A 17,501-nucleotide genomic window follows, 5' to 3' on the forward strand; every position below is an offset into this window, starting at 1 on the left:
ATCTACTTCGGATTTTTTTTCCTTTTCTAAATATCAGACTCAATTTAATTGTTATAAGTAAAATAATAAATGAGCAATATTATAAATACAGTTACTTAAAAAAATTATAAATACAGAATACGTAATCTTTCATTCATGTTTTTTTAATGTTTTCTCTATAATAAATGGTTAAAGATATAATTAATAAAAAAATATTCATCAGAACTTTTGAGTTATGGATTAATGTGAGATTATTTGTTACTTAATCAAAAGTTTTGAGTTTAAATTTTATATATATAACTATATTAAATAATTTAAAAAATCTGAATTAAATACTTGAGTTCAAGTTCTAGCTAGTAAAAGATAATCTATAGAAAAAAATTCATGTTATGTTTGTTTTTTAAAGTAATTATTAAAAACATCAACTTTCTAATTATACATTAGAGCCTATGATTCCTGTAAAAAAAATTAGAGCCTATGATTAAGTGAGAGTGTACATTTTCTTTTTTAAAATTAAAGAATATTTAAATTAAATTCTAATATAAAAATAAATTAAAATCCTAAATATGTTATTGGGAGAGTATATTCATTATTCAAGGGTATATATCAGTCGATTAAATATGATATGATATGTAAATGTGGTATTGTAAATTGGTTGATAGTTTTTTATTAATTCTTGCTGAACAAAAAAATTTCTTATTCAAGTTATATATTTCTGTTACACATTCTTCTCAGTCCCTCTTTTTCTACCCTGACAATATCACATGCACATGCAGACAGCTCCACACCTACACATCTTCATCCCACATGGATGGATCATCATCGTCTTGTGATCTATTAGAGTCTACATGACATCTGACCCACACAAACATTTCTCACCCTCTTCCTCCCCACTAATACAATTAACAATCTGCTAAAAACAAAATATAATAATAATAATAATAAACCAAAACCTCTGTGCCAGCTCTAACCAGATTGTTATTGCACATTCTTAATTTCTCATGATACCCCCGAAGAAAAAAAAAATGACCCTTTTCAGTTTTCTCTTATCTCTCTGTCTTTCCTTCCATTGAGACAGACACATTTGTACTAGTTTCATTTTTGGAGCTTTAAGCCATTGTTCATCTCTTCTCATTTGTGTCCACTGTAAGAGGGTGTTGTGTTGGGTTACCCTCTCTCTCCATCTGCATTGTTTGTGGCTGTCAGTGTTATCATACAAGGTGTTGTATGGTTTCATTTTGTGAAACTCAACAAATTGATTAAGCTTTCTGGGACTTCCCTTTTCACCTTGCAGTTTTCCTTGGCTTTTGCAAGTGCTGAGGAGGTTGGGGGAGAAGCTGTGACAACCAAAAAAGAAAAAAATGGGACTTCAGTTTCTATGTGATAAAGTTTTCACCTTTCATGACTGGGAGGACCCAAATCTGTAGAATTTGGCGAAATTGGCTGGAGGGTATTTTTTTTTTCCTGTAATTTTTCCAGAAATTGTTTGCTTGCAACTGGGAAAGCATATATCTTTCTGAATGCTTCCATCCATTTGGAACTACAGAACTGTGGAAACTATTTCATTCTTTTTTTTTTTTTTGTAATCATCAGGGTTAATACTGCATAAATTGAGGCCTGCACTAAAGTTTGAGGGTGAAGGAAAATAGAGGAGGTTGAGGTTCATTTAGTTTCTCTTTTGAGCTCAATGGATTTTGTTTTAGGATGGTGATGGTCCCTGTGAAATTGTGAAGTTCTGAATTCTGTGTTGTTCTATTTGTAGTAGCACCATCAATCATCATAATCCTTTCTCAAAGGGGTTTGCACTTTGCAGTGTTGTGTGAGTAGATTTAAGAGTAATAAATCATAAAGCTTTTATGAAGAGGGTATAATTGATTGTGGTGGTTGAAGGGTCTAGTTCAATTGCAGAAGAAAAAGGTTAATATGGCAGCAAAGCTCCTGCATTCTTTAGCAGATGACAACCCAGATCTGCAGAAGCAGATAGGATGCATGACTGGGATTTTCCAACTCTTTGATCGCCACCATGTTCTCACGGCTCGCCGCATTAGCCAGAAGAGGCTTGCTTCTGGTATTCAACATAGTAGGAACATGTTCAATTTTACTGATTCAGTTGTGTTTTATGTCTCTAATTTTTCCTCCTTGTCAATCTCTGAAATGATTTTACATTTTAGCCGTTGACTTTAGAGATGATTTTGATTACTGATTGATTTATCACATTGATGCCAAATTGCCAATCTTGTATCAGTGTTAGTTGCATTTGCATATTCATAGTTTTCTTTTTCTTTCTTATGAATTAGCGTCTGATTGGTTATTCAAGGTCTTCACAGTTTGGAAAGGAGGGAGGGGGGTAGGATGTTTTGCAATTTTTTTTTTTCAATTTTGTATCAGGAGGTATTTGAATTTTCTCTGTATTCAATAAAAGTATAAGGTGTGGATAAGACGCTTGTGATAAACTATTTAAAGAGATTTCATTTCTTATTTTTTATTGTAAGTTCAATCTGAATCTTTTTTGTTGTATACGTGATCCTCTCTGTGAAATGTTCTGCTCATGTCATTTGCGTCACCATTGTTGGTTCTTGGTCATATGTTTCAGTTTCATTAGAGTAGAGTATTTGCCAACTTGCATCTAATTCTTATGTTTTCCTTAGGTAATTCTCCCTTCAGTGAGGGCAGCTTGGAAAGAGATTCTGATATCATACTCCATCAACAAACAGCAACTGTAAGAACCTTCTTTTCGCCCTCATTTTCTACTTTTTTTTTTTTGTCTTACTGTTTTTCAGTTAAAATTGAATTGAATTAGGCTTTAAATTGAGGCAGGATTGTTTTGTTACCATATCATGAATCTATTTACTGATTCTGTCCATCACTTATGAGTGAATTTGACTGCCATTTATTGGAGACAAATGTAAAAGGCTGAGACTTGAGAATGTTTTAATCATCCTCAGAATCATTTTCAATATTTAACATCTCCTTGGTCCTTCTGCACAATCATCTGAATTTTTTTTTGAATAAATTTCATGTACAGATACTTTCCAATGCTGATGCATGTTTTTGTAACTCGTGCAGTATTAAAAAAAATGCGCATGAAACCTAGACTTATGCAGCCTATTAAATTAATTGCAGGATACTAGCTTAAACAAGGGTGTGAATGAAAGGCAAAGAATTTCTACCGAATCATCAAGAGCATCATTCTCTTCTTGTTCATCATCGGTGTCCTCTCTGGACTGCAAGGCTGAAGCAGAGGCTCCATATGACCGGATTCTTTTTCCTGAAACTCCTTCAAGGGATGCAGTTATGAACCAATCTACCATCTCTCCCCATTTTGGATGTAACTCCCTTGATCTGAGGGATGTGGTGAAAGATTCAATGTATAGGGAAGCTCGAGGACTGTCATTGAGGACTACAGCCAAAGAGGAATCTGCCATTAATGCCACAAAGCACAGGGATTCACCGCGACCTATTCAGTTGTCCAAATCTGTTGATGGATCTTACAGAGTTGGAATAGATGGAAAACAAAGTGTGCCTATTGATCTAAAGGAGTCCATCCGAGTCCTTGCTAAACTTAGAGAAGCACCTTGGTATTATGCAGAAACTAAAGAACTTCCGAGATCATCACATGAAGTAAAAGATGGACACTGGCATTCCATCTCAAAGGGTGCTCCTTGGTTTCCTTATGAAGGTAAAGAAATAAGCCGTTTATCTTTTGAATCGCGAGAAACCATCAAATCCACACCAAAGCTAAAAGAGCTTCCTAGACTTTCACTGGATAGTAAGGAAGGTTCATTGCGCAGTTACAGCACTGACTCAAAAGCCACTCACCACTCAAGAAACATTTACAGTGGCACCTCCACCTCAAATGACAAATTCCCTACCCTACAACAGCCTTCAGCAACCCCAAGTCGTCCACCTAGTGTTGTGGCAAAATTAATGGGCTTGGAAGCTTTACCGGATTCCTCTTTGGCTGGTGATGGTCAGTCAAGTTCAACTGAAACTTACTCAGCTCAAGATAATGGTCAATTCCCTAGATCATCAAAAAATGGACTCACCAGGCCACTCCGAGTTTCTAATTCTCCAAAAATGTCTTTGAAAGACCCAACTTCCCCACGGCGAAAGAATCATGATCTGGTTATGAAACCCATCCGAAGTTCAAGGGTTCCCATTGAACCAGCACCATGGAAGCAGCAAGATGGAAATCAAAGCTCCCAGAAACAGAATTTAAGGGGCGTAAAAGCTCCAACGAGAGCACCGGATTCCTTTCCTTCTGTTTATAGTGAGATAGAGAAGAGATTGAAGGATCTTGAATTCAAACAATCTGGAAGGGATCTTAGAGCATTAAAACAGATACTTGAAGCAATGCAAGAAAAGGGACTATTAGAGAGCAGAAAAGAAGAACAAGCTCCAAATGTTGTTGGAAGTCAAAGTGACTATGAACCAAAAGCTACCAATCAAAATCAGAATACAAGGTCAGTAAGGCAACAAAACACTCAGAGAAACAATTTTCTATCTTCCACAGTCAAAGGATCTGACTCAGCAAGGGCTTTTGAATCCTCAATAGTGATAATGAAACCGGCAAAACTTGTTGAGACAACTGTGATTCCTGCTTCTTCAGTCATTCCAATTGGTGGCCTTTCTGGTTCCCAGAAACACCAGAATGGTGCTGTATATGTTGATAATAAAACCAGTACATCTACTACTCGAGTAGCAAAAGATAAGTCTCCCAGAAACATTCACCGGGATGTGTCTGCCAGTTCCATTGATAAGAAAGCAAGTAGTAGTAAGACTACAAGATTAATACAATCTCAATCTAGGTCTCAACAACTTCCAAAAGAAAATAGACAAAGTTCAGTGAAGCACTCAGGATCTGTGAGCCCAAGGTTGCAACAGAAGAAGTTGGAGTTAGAGAAGCGGTCTCGTCCCCCTGCCCCACCATCAGATTCCAACAAACCCAGAAGGCAATCTGGTAAGAAGGCAACAGAATCGGGTTCACCAGGTGGAAGACAAAGACCCAAATCCCTCAACGTACCGCATGGTGATGAGCAATTGAGTGAGATTAGCAATGAACCAAGGAGTTTAAGTTTCCAGGGGGATGAAATTTCTCTGCAATCAAACAGTTTAACTGTCAACTCAAAGATGGATATGGAAGTCACAAGTAGTTTACAAACTGTTGAAATTGATGACAGCCAAAGCCCATCTTTGAAGGCTGTGAAGCAATTGATTTCAGAGACAGTGCAGAAAGTAGGAGCCATTTTTATCTCTTTATATTCAAGCTTTCTGATTAGCAAAATATAATGTTAAATATTAGCAAATAGCTTATCAGTTGATAATGTGTATGTTTTGTTTAATGTTTCAGAAATCAACTCCAAGGTTGGATGAGGATGAGACAGTTGCAGAACTAGCAACAGATACCCCGGAACATCCAAGTCCTATCTCAGTTCTTGATGGCTCAGTGTACAGAGATGACATGCCATCCCCCGTAAAGCAGATATCTGAAGATTCAAAAGGTATACTTTCAGCCTTCAAAAAAAAGAAAAAAATATAAGATACAGATGATATCTAAGGACTATACTAAATAAAATTATAGGACAAGTTCTTGTTTCAGTCAGTTCAGCATCCTGATACATTGCAATTTTGTATATAAAGTGAACTCTTATCCTTTTTCTTTTTGAAATGTTTCCCCAAGAAGTGGTTGAAATTTTTTTCGTAACTTAGGAGTGACAAGTGATAACAATCTCAGTAATAAATGTAAGATTTGTCTCCTAGAATGAGCCTCTAGTGATTTGAAGTGTATGTACGCAAAGAATTAGTCACTGTCAAAGGCAACAATGGTAATGGTGCCAGCTAGAAAACAAGCACATACATTAGACATAATTGAAATTGTAATGGGCCATGGCATTAAGCAACCTTTCGGCCTTGTACATTCTTCCTTGTTTAATCTTCATGTCCTTAAGATTTGCCCAATAGATATCACTTGAATGCATCATATGATATTCCAAAAGCATGTGATTTTTTTCACCTATCTAATTATAAGATCAAATTCTGCAGGTGAGGATGCTCAAGAATCCAAAGAAAATGAGATTAAAGATCAGTGGAACCCTGCAGATAGCCTTTCATTTAACTGCACTGGATCCCTAGAGATCAATCGCAAGAAATTACAGAACATAGACCACCTTGTCCAGAAGCTTCGACGACTGAACTCCAGTCACGATGAAGCTAGAATCGATTACATTGCTTCCCTATGTGAAAACACAAATCCAGACCACAGATACATTTCCGAAATATTATTAGCTTCAGGTCTCTTACTCAGAGATCTGAGTTCCGAGTTGCTGACATTTCAACTTCACTCGTCGGGTCATCCCATTAACCCCGAGCTATTCCTTGTCTTGGAACAGACCAAAGCAAGTAGTCTACTTTCAAAAGAAGAAAGCAGCCCTGGAAAAGATGCTAACATGAAGCTAAACAAAGAGAAATTTCACAGGAAACTCATCTTTGATTCTGTGAATGAGATTCTTGGTGCAAAATTCGGCTCCTCACCCGAGCCATGTTTTCAGCCTAACAGTAACAGACTCACAAAAAAAACCTTGAGTGCTCAAAAGCTTCTTAAAGAACTATGCTTTGAGATCGAAAAAATTCAAGCCAAGAAGCCAGAATGCTGCTTAGAAGATGATCATGATGGTCTGAAAAATATGCTGTGTGAAGATGTTATGCATGGCTCAGAAAGTTGGACAGATTTTCATGGTTACTTACCTGGGGTTGTGTTGGATGTTGAGAGACTGTTATTTAAGGACTTAGTAGATGAGGTTGTGATTGGTGAATCATCAGGTTTGCGAGTCAAGCCATCGGTTAGGCGCAGGAAGCTATTTGGAAAGTAGTTTGTTCAATTCTTCCCTTTTTCTCACTGATATTAGATCCATATAATTTTCTTGTCATTTGCTTATAAAAAAATTTCTTGTGTCAAGGCATATAAGTTTGCTTGTTAGAGCTTTGGTTATTAATTTTTTTTGCTAAGGTGTAAAGAAATTTGAGTTACCATGAATTTGTGGCCATACATAATACATAAAAACCAAAAGTTCCTTATGTGAAACATCTTTTCATTGTACATTATATTTTAAAATGTGTGTACATGTAGGGAAGAATAAATCCATGTTCATAATCTTGATCTAATCGTGTAGAGAAAAGAATGAGATAGAATTGTTCTATGTCTAATCACTAGGGTTTTTTTTTTTTTTTTCAAACTTGTGCATGCATTAAAACGATCTAATGAAGCAACTTTTATAGTCAGGTTAGATAAGAATAGAGACCATTATTGAGTTACTCAATTTGAGTACCAAGTCAGTGGCTGAACCTATCATGGGCTATCCAGATTAGAAGCCCAATAACAAATATCTATCATGTAGTGTTATGATTAAATTAATATTTTTTTATAATTAATATATTTCATAATTCAATTTTTTTTTAAAATAATTGATTAATGCTAACCTATTAATAAATAATGTATCCTAGTAAAATGTATTCTTAAATGAAATCTCAAACTACGAATTTCAATGGAGTGTGGTGGATCTCATTTCTCAAATTGGTAGATTTATACGAATTTAATGAAGAGTGTTAGAATGAGTGATATTGACTATGTTAAACTATGAATTCTTAAATAAATTCTAGTAAAATGTATTAATTGAAATCTCAAACTATGAATTTCAAAGGAGAGAGCGTGGTGGGTCTCATCCTCAAATTGCTAGGATTTATGTGATTTTTTTTTTAAAAAAAGAGTGTTAGATTCACTGATAGGGAATATGTTACCAGCACTTCTTAATATATAGATGACAATACAAAAGAGAAAAAAAAAAGAAGATATTTCTAAAGTAGATATATAATGATCTCCTATGATACAGTATTCTCACTTTCTCTCTATATAAATTAGAATTGTTATCTTAAATGAGAAAGTTTTAAGAATCTATTATTCAAAGAGAATTTTTTTTTGTGATTTTTTATTAACTTTTTATTACTTTCAATCTATTCTTTTTTTTAATTGAATTTTAATATTTATCAAAAGAAACTATTAATAGCTAAAAAAATATTATATCAAAATATAAATTATTTATCATAAATTTAAGTAATTTATATGCTCAAAAATATTTATTTATTATGATTTTTAATTATAATAAAGTATATATTTAAAAATATTTATTTATTAAAAAATTTAGTTATATGAAATAAACACTTATCTTATGCATTGCTAATGCTAATTAAATACTAGTTATTTCTTATGATACGGTAATCTTCTAAGAAGGCAAATTTAAAATAGAGAAATACCACTATTCAACAAAAGTGGTAGTATTTTAGTCAGGAATATGGTAATTGTGATGTTCAGATCACTCTAATGTCTATAGAAAATAAAAATAAAGAGAGCAGGTTATCTTTTTATCAAGGGTTTAGTGCTTGTCATTTATGCATAATGGATTTTTGTAAAGTGAGTTCATCTTTAATGTAAATAAATGTTTTTTTATATTTTAATTGATTAAAATTATGAACACCTCATATTAAGTCACTAATTGATAAATTCTTTTTTGATAAGTTTCTAACCTTGAAAACATATGGATAGTTGATATAATTTTTTATGCAATATGGAGTGTTCATAATTATGAGATTAGCTTTCCAGTTAATAGCCATGAAAAGTTGTAAATCTCTAGAGTTGAATGGGTGGATAATGAGAGTTAATTATCTTCCCTAAGAATTTTAGAAAGAGTCTATTTTCTATATATAAATTGTTTAGGCTATTTAAATGACTTCAATAACCTTCTTTCATTTATGACAATTAATCACTATGGGGACATTTATGTCTTCTATCATTCTTTTCCTTTACTTCTTACACTTTTCTTTCTAATTCAAAATTCAAAACTGAAAAAGCTAATATTCTTCTCTGTCCCAAAATTTTCTCTCTCACGAGAAACTCCCTCTCCCTCACATCTCTTCCTTTTCTCCTTTTCATCTTCTCTCACTCTCCATCTCCCTCCTTTGTTCTCCTTTAATGAAACATAGGTAGATTCTAAAGTCCAAGAGTTCTATCTATTTCAATTCTACTAATATTTTTATTGCTTAAAGATTTCCTGTCTCCAGGTTAGCTTGAAAATGTGACAGCTTTTAATTCAAAGTTTTGTTATTGGATTATGATTCCCAATACATCTGATTTTTTTTAAAATATTGTTGTAGGATATAAAGTCTATATTTTATCAAATTTGAATCACACCAAACCATGGCAATAAAACCAACTTATAAGATTAACTATGTCCTTTCTTAGCAATGTATTTCACTAATACCAAATTATAGTATTGGTTGGTTACATCACTCTTAAACTATACGTGTCATTTATACTTTCACCTATAATTATCTATAATGAGTAGCTTAGTATGCTGGACTTGAGTGGTCCTGCAAAAACAACTAAGGATGACAGAGACAAAAGGAATTAGTAGAAGGAATGAGAGTAGCATGACAAATGCGAGACTAGAAATTAGTATTGAGGGAGGTGGATCACACATTGGGGAAAGTGAGTTTTTAAGTTATGAATTTGGACGCTTTATGCCTTTAGCTGGAGAACATATCAATAGAAGGAAGAAAGGGTGGGGAGATAACAAAACTTAGGTAGTAAGTCTAGTTTTTAAGTGTCTCATTAAAGTACGATGACAAATGTGGGACTAGAAAATAGTATTGAGCAAGGGGGATCACACATTGGGGAAACTTAGTTTTTATTATATGAATTTGGAGGCTTTGTACATTCAGCTAAGAGAACATATCCAGAAAAAGAAGAGATGAGAAAAAAAAAAAGCAAGACTGAGGTAATAAGTATTTACTCTCTTTCAACTTATACACTAGACTGGTTTTTAAGATTCATATAATAGTTCAAATATTATAGCAATGTGAATCTTGTTCCTCTCACCTTAATTTATACAATTTATTATTACTTAACCTATTATATTATTCCTCTCACCTATTGTTGTTATCTAATTCATAGATATTACCGGCACAATTATCTAATTCATTGTCAAAGTCTAATCTCTTTTGAAAGTCGTTGAATTGGATGACAAGTACCTAGCATATGATTCTTTTGAAAACTATTGCTCTCCTCGGAAGGGACAAAATTTGGAATCAATCAAAAAGAACTGGTTTCTACTTTGGATAGGTATGCCATTTATGATAGCAACACAGCAGCAAAACCATACGCAGCCCACATTACAGAAAACACCAACAGGCCTAAGAGAGAGTGAGTAAGAAGCCCACTTACTTGCAGGACTTCGTGTGAAACCCGTTGGCGCCAAAGTCCTTTTTGCTTGAAGAACCTACGAGAGTTTGTTATAGCAATTCCACTAGTTTGTTGTAGGGAAATTCTATTTCAGGAATTTGAATTTCTGTTAGCTCAATAGTATAAATGTAAGAAGAAGTGGAATGGATAAATCATCAGAAAGCTTATCTCAATTTAGTTCTTCTTTTATCTTCTCCCTTTTACTTAGAAGCCTATCAATTTATCTCCTTAGCCAATGACATATACGATAGTCTTTCAACTAAGTTCCATAAAAAAATGTGTAAATACACATAGCAAATTTAACAAAAATGATCATCTCTCATAAACCTCACCTTGAAAAATAGTCATTAAACTAACTTGGCCTTTTTTATTTTTGAAGCTACTTTGTGATTTTATTCTACCTTATTTACTACCTTTTACAAAAGTGTTGCAGCTTCAATTTGTTTCACAATTCCATCTTGCAGATTTCACATATTTCAACGTAGAATGGATAACAATGAAAATTTATACAAGGAAGTTGTTGCTAAAGCTCAATTGAAAAGGAAGAACATCATGCACAGGAAATGTGAAAATAGACAGAGTAGTACACGTCAATTTAAACAACTATGTCCTGAAACAAGATCAAACAAGTTTACACCATTGATTAGTTGTATTAGTGTATGTTTTGTTAGAGAAGAGAATGTGCTAGAATAATTGCTATATCTGTTACTTATCCAATGGATATGGTTTGATGCAGTTTACTGTGTAGGTATTTTTTTTCTCATTTTTATTTTTTCGCTAAATGCTTGCTTTTCTTGTGAGTTAGAATGGTAGCTGAAAATGCATAAAGAAAATGCATTCTTTAATATTGTAAAATTAAATGGAGTTTTTGTTAATCTAGTTTTTATATATTGTGGATTCTATTTTGTTAGTCTGTTTTGATTGTTATTATTTCTCTGTTTTTTAGTTTTTTTTTTTGTTTTAACCATGTCATTTACCATAGTAGTTATTTTATAGAACAAAGTGAAAAGGAAGCTTATGTATGCACTACTACAAAATAGTCCTTTAATAGCACATAAATTAGGCTTTAAATAACACTTAGACATGTTATTTATCTTGCAACTATTAAAGGGGAAAAGGCTTTCACAACGCTTATTAAGCATTGTTAAATGGTCTCATTAGACAATACTTGGTTAGTACAAGTACTGTTAAATGAGAACCTTAAAAAATACTTGTTTAGTAGAAGTGTTATTAAATGGACACCTTAGATAACACTTGTTTGGTACAAGTGTTGTCAAATGCGAACCTTAGATAGCACTTGTTTAGTAGAAATGTTGTCTAATTGGTATTTTAAATAGCATTTGTACTATTTATACAAGCGATATAGAATGTTTTTTATTTTTTAATTACATTTTTTTCACCTATATTAATATATAGGCTCATTTATTGTTCAAAATGACTCAATAAACCACCAATAAGGCAATAACATTCCATTTCAAGAGTTAATAAAATTATCTTTCTCTTTTGCATAGTTCAAAACAATAATTCATGCACAGATCACCATTTTCATAATCTAATACGTACAACTTAATTTAAAATCACTCCCTTAAGTTTTGAACAATAAAATTTGGATTGTTCAACATTTAACATTAATGCAACCAACCAAAATAAATTGTAATTTGTATTGTTCAACATTTAAGTATATATAAAAAATACAAATCAAACTACACATCAGTTTCAACAATTGAAACTATGTTAAACCATTTTGGACCATAAAATGACACCAATTTTCCTTGACTTCAACTAGTTGGTCATGAGAGTAAGTAGCACACTTGTAGTTAGGGAAGTACTACAAAATAAAACATCAAAATAAATAAAGGTAGAATTAAATAACATTAAATGATTTGTAAAAATTAGGAATGAGATAAATATAAATTACAACTAAAATTGTGTATCGTAACTGTGATGATATTTTCATTTTGTGAAATGATTTCTTTCATGAATCTCATAACATAATAACCACAATCAATTATTTGACGTGGGCACTATACAAGTCAAAATGAAATATTAAATGAAAGTTGTATTATCCTTATTTTGGACAATGAATTTGTTTGATCTAGATTTGGGCAAGAGATTAAAGTGTAGAAAACTTTTGTACATACCTATATAGGGATCCAAGTGATTTTGCTGTTTAATCTAGATTTTGGCATCCTAATTTCCTTACTAGCTTGGTAAATGCCCAAGGTTCCAACAAAATAAAATAAATATATTCAAGTCATTACATTCAATATATCTCATGTTTGTTATATTGAAAATAAATGCATCTAACTTACTTTTCAAATGTATCTTTCATGTGTTGTTTATGCTTTAGATCACCATGCATAAAATCCAAATAATACAATGTTAATAAGTTGACATTAATGACAATCAAGACCCAATGATCTCTCCGTACAAAACTTGTTAGTTAGCAAATTTATGTTACTTATATTCTTAGAAATTCATTAAAGTAAATAAATTTATTAAAAAGTTATTTACACTATATTATAAGGTGCCAAAAATAACTTGCCTTGTTAATTAAATTTAATAAGTATGTCAGCTATATACTTTATTGTCTTGGTGTTCGTTGGAGTTGTATTATGTGGGCATAAGAATGAGAACCTCCTTGTGTTTTCTCTTGCAAGGACCATCTGATAATGCAAATACCTTCAATGAAGATAAAAACATGTTACCAATAATGTCAATGTTTAATTGAATAGCAATTGCAAAACTTTATTTACTTAAAGTACTTGATATAAACACAAATAATAGGACAATCTAACCATTCATGAAGAATAAGTTCATTGATAATTTGTTGACCAATAAACTCTGTATATGATATACCAAAAATGTTTCTTTCCATGTCTATGTTTAACAATACACCATCTTGAAGCTTATCTTTAACATACATATCAATAAAGTTGCAGTACATAGGGAGATTATTTGCACCAGCTGCAAGGGAAGACTCTTGATGTTCTAACTTTGCTATTTCTTGTTTCTTTGTATTTGATTCATTTGTTTTTCTTGAATTTTTGCCTTTAGATTTTCCAGGAACCTAAATGAAAAAACATTACAATGATTCATTTATTTAGAAAATAAATAAATTAAATAAAAGAATATAATATATACCATAAAGAGTCATACCGTAAAGACTAAATCAATAAGGTTGGTTGGTCACACAACAAAAGTACCAATTGCATCACCTATTACCATGACTTCTGCATCCTTTATAGGTAGTGGTAGCGGTGCATTTGACTCTATCACATACTCAATCAAAACTTTCACATGATTGAGAGGTGATGGTATATTGTGTAATTTTTTATCAGCAAGAGTATTATAAACCTTTCCTTTTCAACTACACAATGTGTTAGGGATGATAAATAAAAACTACATGATGAGATGCCCTAAAACAATAATTTTATCACAGAAACATCAATTAACACACTAAATGATCAATCAATATATTTGATCAATTATTTGTAAATGCAATAATTTGATAAGAAAATAATTACTTCAGGAACATCACAAGATAAAAGCGTGCAACTATTTTTCACATTGTTTGTTGCTGAATCGAGTTGCTCATCTGCCCTTTTAGAGTGAAGAAGATTATTTGCACCATCTACAGAGGAGGCTCTTAATGTTGACTTTTCTTATTCTTGTTTCTTTGTAATAGTATTTGACTTATTTGTTTTTCTTGAATCTTTGCCTTTAGACTTTTTAGGAACCTTAATGGAAAAACATTAAAGTGAGACATTTATTTACAAAGTAATGAATTAAGAATCTAAAGTATATATACCATAAGGAATTATACCGTAGAGACTAAATCAATAAGGTTGGTTAACCATGCAACAAAAGTACCAATTGCATTACCTACTACCTACTACCATGACTCTTGAATCCTCTATAGGTAGTGGTAGTAGTGCATTTGACTCTATCACATACTTAATCAAAACTTTCATATGATTGAGAGATAATGGTCTATTTTGTAGTTTTTCATTAGCAAGACGATTATAGACCTTTCCTTTCCCAACTATGCCATGTGTTGGGGATGATAAATAAAAACTACATGATGAGATGTCCTAAAACAATAATTATATCACAAAAACATCACTTAACTCACTAAATAATCAATCACTATCTCTGATCAATTATTTGTAAATGCAATTATTTCATAAGGAAACAATTACTGAAATAGAACAAATCACACTAGAAGGGGGGTTGAATAGTGTGTTATTCAAAATATAAAACCTTTCCGAAATAGAAAATGTTATAATAAATAAGTTTATAAAGCCCTTGTCCAATGACAAGAGATGAACTGTTGTCTAGTGAGATATAAAACTTGTATTTCAGTAAAAACCTTGTGTGCAAAGTGAGACAGTAATGGACAATGAAATATATTAATAAGCTAATGAAGAATAGTAAAAATACTTTGTTTTATACTGGTCCACTCAACCTGAGCTACATCTAATTCTCTTTTACCAACCAGTAAAGAGTTCCACTAATCAACTTTGATTACAAGTATTCTTCCCTACCACTTATAGCTTACAAGTGTTAGACAAGTGGCCTCAGATATCTTAAGAAGGGGGGGTTGAATTAAGATATTCCAAACTGTTTCCCCTAATTAAAAATCTATTTTACTTTTTACTCAAGTTATGAATTCCCTTAATGACAATCTTCTTAAATATTAATTCAAATGAAGCAACTTGAATATGAATATAAAGCAATAATAAATAAAGGAGATTAAGGGAAGAGAAAATGCAAACTCAGTTTTATACTGGTTCGGCCACACCCTTGTGCCTACGTCCAGTCCCCAAGCAACCCGCTTGAGAGTTCCACTATCTTGTAAATTCCTTTTACAAGTTCTAAACACACAAGGACAATCCTTCCTTTGTGTTTAGAGATCCTTTACAACAAGAGACTCACAGTCTCTTAATCCCTTAGAGAATGAGAAGAAGAAGAGGAACAAATCTCTCTAGAAAGAGATGGATTTTACAGATTGAGCACTCAATTAATTCCTTAATGAATTGCAATTGAATTGGCCAAGGAATTCTTAAGAGGATAAAATGAAATTGCTCTTTGAGAGGATAAACACTTTGTTGTTCTGAAAATCTCTTAACAATTTCGTGTTTAAGTCACATATATATAGACCATTGGTGGTCATGAGTAAAGCCTTTGAAAAGTTGTGACTCTTGAAATTATTTTTCTGAAATTCCTGTCTGGTAATCGATTACAGTAATTGTGTAATCGATTACAGCTTTTAAAATTTGAATTAAAACGTTTACTAACTGCTGGTAATCGATTACCAAAATTGTGTAATCGATTACACAGTCTAAAATTTCGAATTCAAATTTTTATAGCTGTTATAAAACGTATTTGGCCACTGGTAATCGATTACATCCTCTGGTAATCGATTACCAGAGAGTAAAATCTTTGAGAAACACTTTTTATTTTAAATCACTTGGCCAAACCTTTGCTAATTCAATTAGGAATTCCCTTCCTAATATTCTAGTGATCATCTTGATGTTGTGACTTGTAATCTTGAAGTATTGTCTTGAATTTTAATCTTGAAAAGCCCATTTGCATCAATTGCAACACATCATCATGATCATCATCAAAACATCAAAGCCAATTGCATCTACAACAAGTATCCTCAACGCCACTTTTGGTACAACCCTTAGACTCCCCCTGAATCTAAGAACACCTAAGTATTATTTTTTCACTAAGCAACTCATGGCTTTCACAAACAAAAGTTTGATATAGAATCAGAGATTCTTTACAACAATCAGAGAGTGGATTTACAATAAGGTTCTTATCTCTCACTAATACTTTGTATACATAAAGGATGAACTCTCTTAGCCTTAGTGTGTTTCTTAACAATTGTTATTCTTTTATCTTGTTTCTTGGTTCATGATTCTTTGTCTTTCTATGTATGTTCATCAAAGTTCTTCAATCTTTGATGTCATATTTATAGGTAGAGAGATGCTTGTAATTCTGGAGAATACCTTGGGAGTTGAATGTTATGATCGTTGTGCAGATTGATCCTTGCTTCTTAAATTAAGTGAATATTGTGCATTTCTGTCTGATAGGATCAGGACTTTTCATATCTATCATTCATAACTCAATATGACTGTTAATTACATAAAAGGAAATAAAGGATAGTTACACAAATATGTTTCTTTTGAAACAGAATTATATAAACTGGAATAAATAGATAATTCAAATAAATGCTTATTTCACTCGTTTTTTAGATGCATTGGACAAGTGTTTCATGCTTCCAATAGATGAGTTATCCATTAATGGATAGGTTTCTTCTAGGGTTGTTTCCAGTCATCAAACCTGTTAACTTACATGCAATGAAGTGGTTAACATAAATTTATATCTTTGTTTTCATCAAAACAGTAAGAGATGTCTGGGTCGTCCACTATCTAACAATTACTTCACGAATATTTCAAGAAAGAAGCATACAACTATCTTTCATATTGTTTGTTGTTGAATTAGGTTGCCCATCCACCTTTTTAGCGTGAAGCATACTCTCTAATTCTTTCACTTTGCCTATAGGGAATGCTATTTGCTCTTTCAAGCTCAAGTCATCATCCTTTCTTTTGCGCTTCTGACTTTGGAAACAATCCCTTTGTGAAGGCCCAAATCCATAACCTCTAACACGTCCAAGGTACTCTGGGACATTTGAGGCTTAAGAAAGTATATCTTAAGAGTCTTGTAATTGCTCGTGTGATGTAGTTTGTGATATGGTGTCTCCTAACACATTAATTTAAAGGGAATGATGTATATCAATAATGCCAACACAAGAAAATAATAAAAGAACAAAATTAAAATATTATTATACTTACAATTTGCTTACACACTTGTTTAACATTTTCATTATCAACCACTTCTAACTTATTTACACGTGCACTTTTCCACAAATCATAGCGAGACATGGATGTGTCCTTCAATCCTATCTCCTTCAACTATATATTGATAAATTAAGGAGCTGTTTGAAAATAATTTATAACATCTTGTACTTTATATTTATGCAAACTTACTATCTTTTGCTTAAGGCGTGAGTAACCCATGCACACTTTTCTATAAGGGTAATTAGGATTCAATGCTTTGTGTCAATTTTGAGAGCTTAGCATCTATTTAGGCACATAAAAATAATATGAATACAAAGTATTAAGATAATTAATACTATACTTTAAATGACTAACCTTACCTT

General features: G+C 32.4%; 1 protein-coding gene across 5 annotated transcripts; it reads left to right on the plus strand.

The window, feature by feature from the left end:
• The first annotated feature begins 734 nt into the window (after nt 1-734).
• On the plus strand, nt 735-7,060 carry LOC100787391 (protein LONGIFOLIA 2). 5 transcript variants are annotated; one of them, XM_006578469.4, is made up of 8 exons: nt 735-1,429; nt 1,573-1,633; nt 1,742-1,798; nt 1,888-2,059; nt 2,628-2,698; nt 3,103-5,214; nt 5,330-5,480; nt 6,022-7,060. In XM_006578469.4, the coding sequence occupies exons 4-8, from the start codon at nt 1,903-1,905 to the stop codon at nt 6,846-6,848; spliced, it is 3,318 nt and encodes a 1,105-aa protein (XP_006578532.1). In that variant the 5' UTR covers nt 735-1,429; nt 1,573-1,633; nt 1,742-1,798; nt 1,888-1,902; the 3' UTR covers nt 6,849-7,060. The 5 variants fall into 5 exon arrangements, with proteins under 5 accessions (XP_006578532.1, XP_006578530.1, XP_006578531.1 ...); XM_006578467.4 differs by having other exon boundaries at nt 1,573-1,798; XM_006578468.4 differs by having other exon boundaries at nt 1,742-2,059.
• Nucleotides 7,061-17,501: the final 10,441 nt, after the last annotated feature.

Source organism: Glycine max, chromosome 4 (genome assembly GCF_000004515.6).
Source record: "Glycine max cultivar Williams 82 chromosome 4, Glycine_max_v4.0, whole genome shotgun sequence".
Lineage (NCBI taxonomy): Eukaryota > Viridiplantae > Streptophyta > Magnoliopsida > Fabales > Fabaceae > Glycine > Glycine max.

Excerpts from the sequence above, each read along its gene's own strand:
- LOC100787391 (XM_006578465.4), top strand. The coding sequence starts at position 1,903 with ATGGCAGCAAAGCTCCTGCATTCTTTAGCAGATGACAACCCAGATCTG. Across the intron at positions 2,699-3,102 it reads TCCATCAACAAACAGCAACT|GATACTAGCTTAAACAAGGG; the intron begins GTAAGAACCTTC and ends AATTAATTGCAG. Across the intron at positions 5,481-6,021 it reads GATATCTGAAGATTCAAAAG|GTGAGGATGCTCAAGAATCC; the intron begins GTATACTTTCAG and ends CAAATTCTGCAG.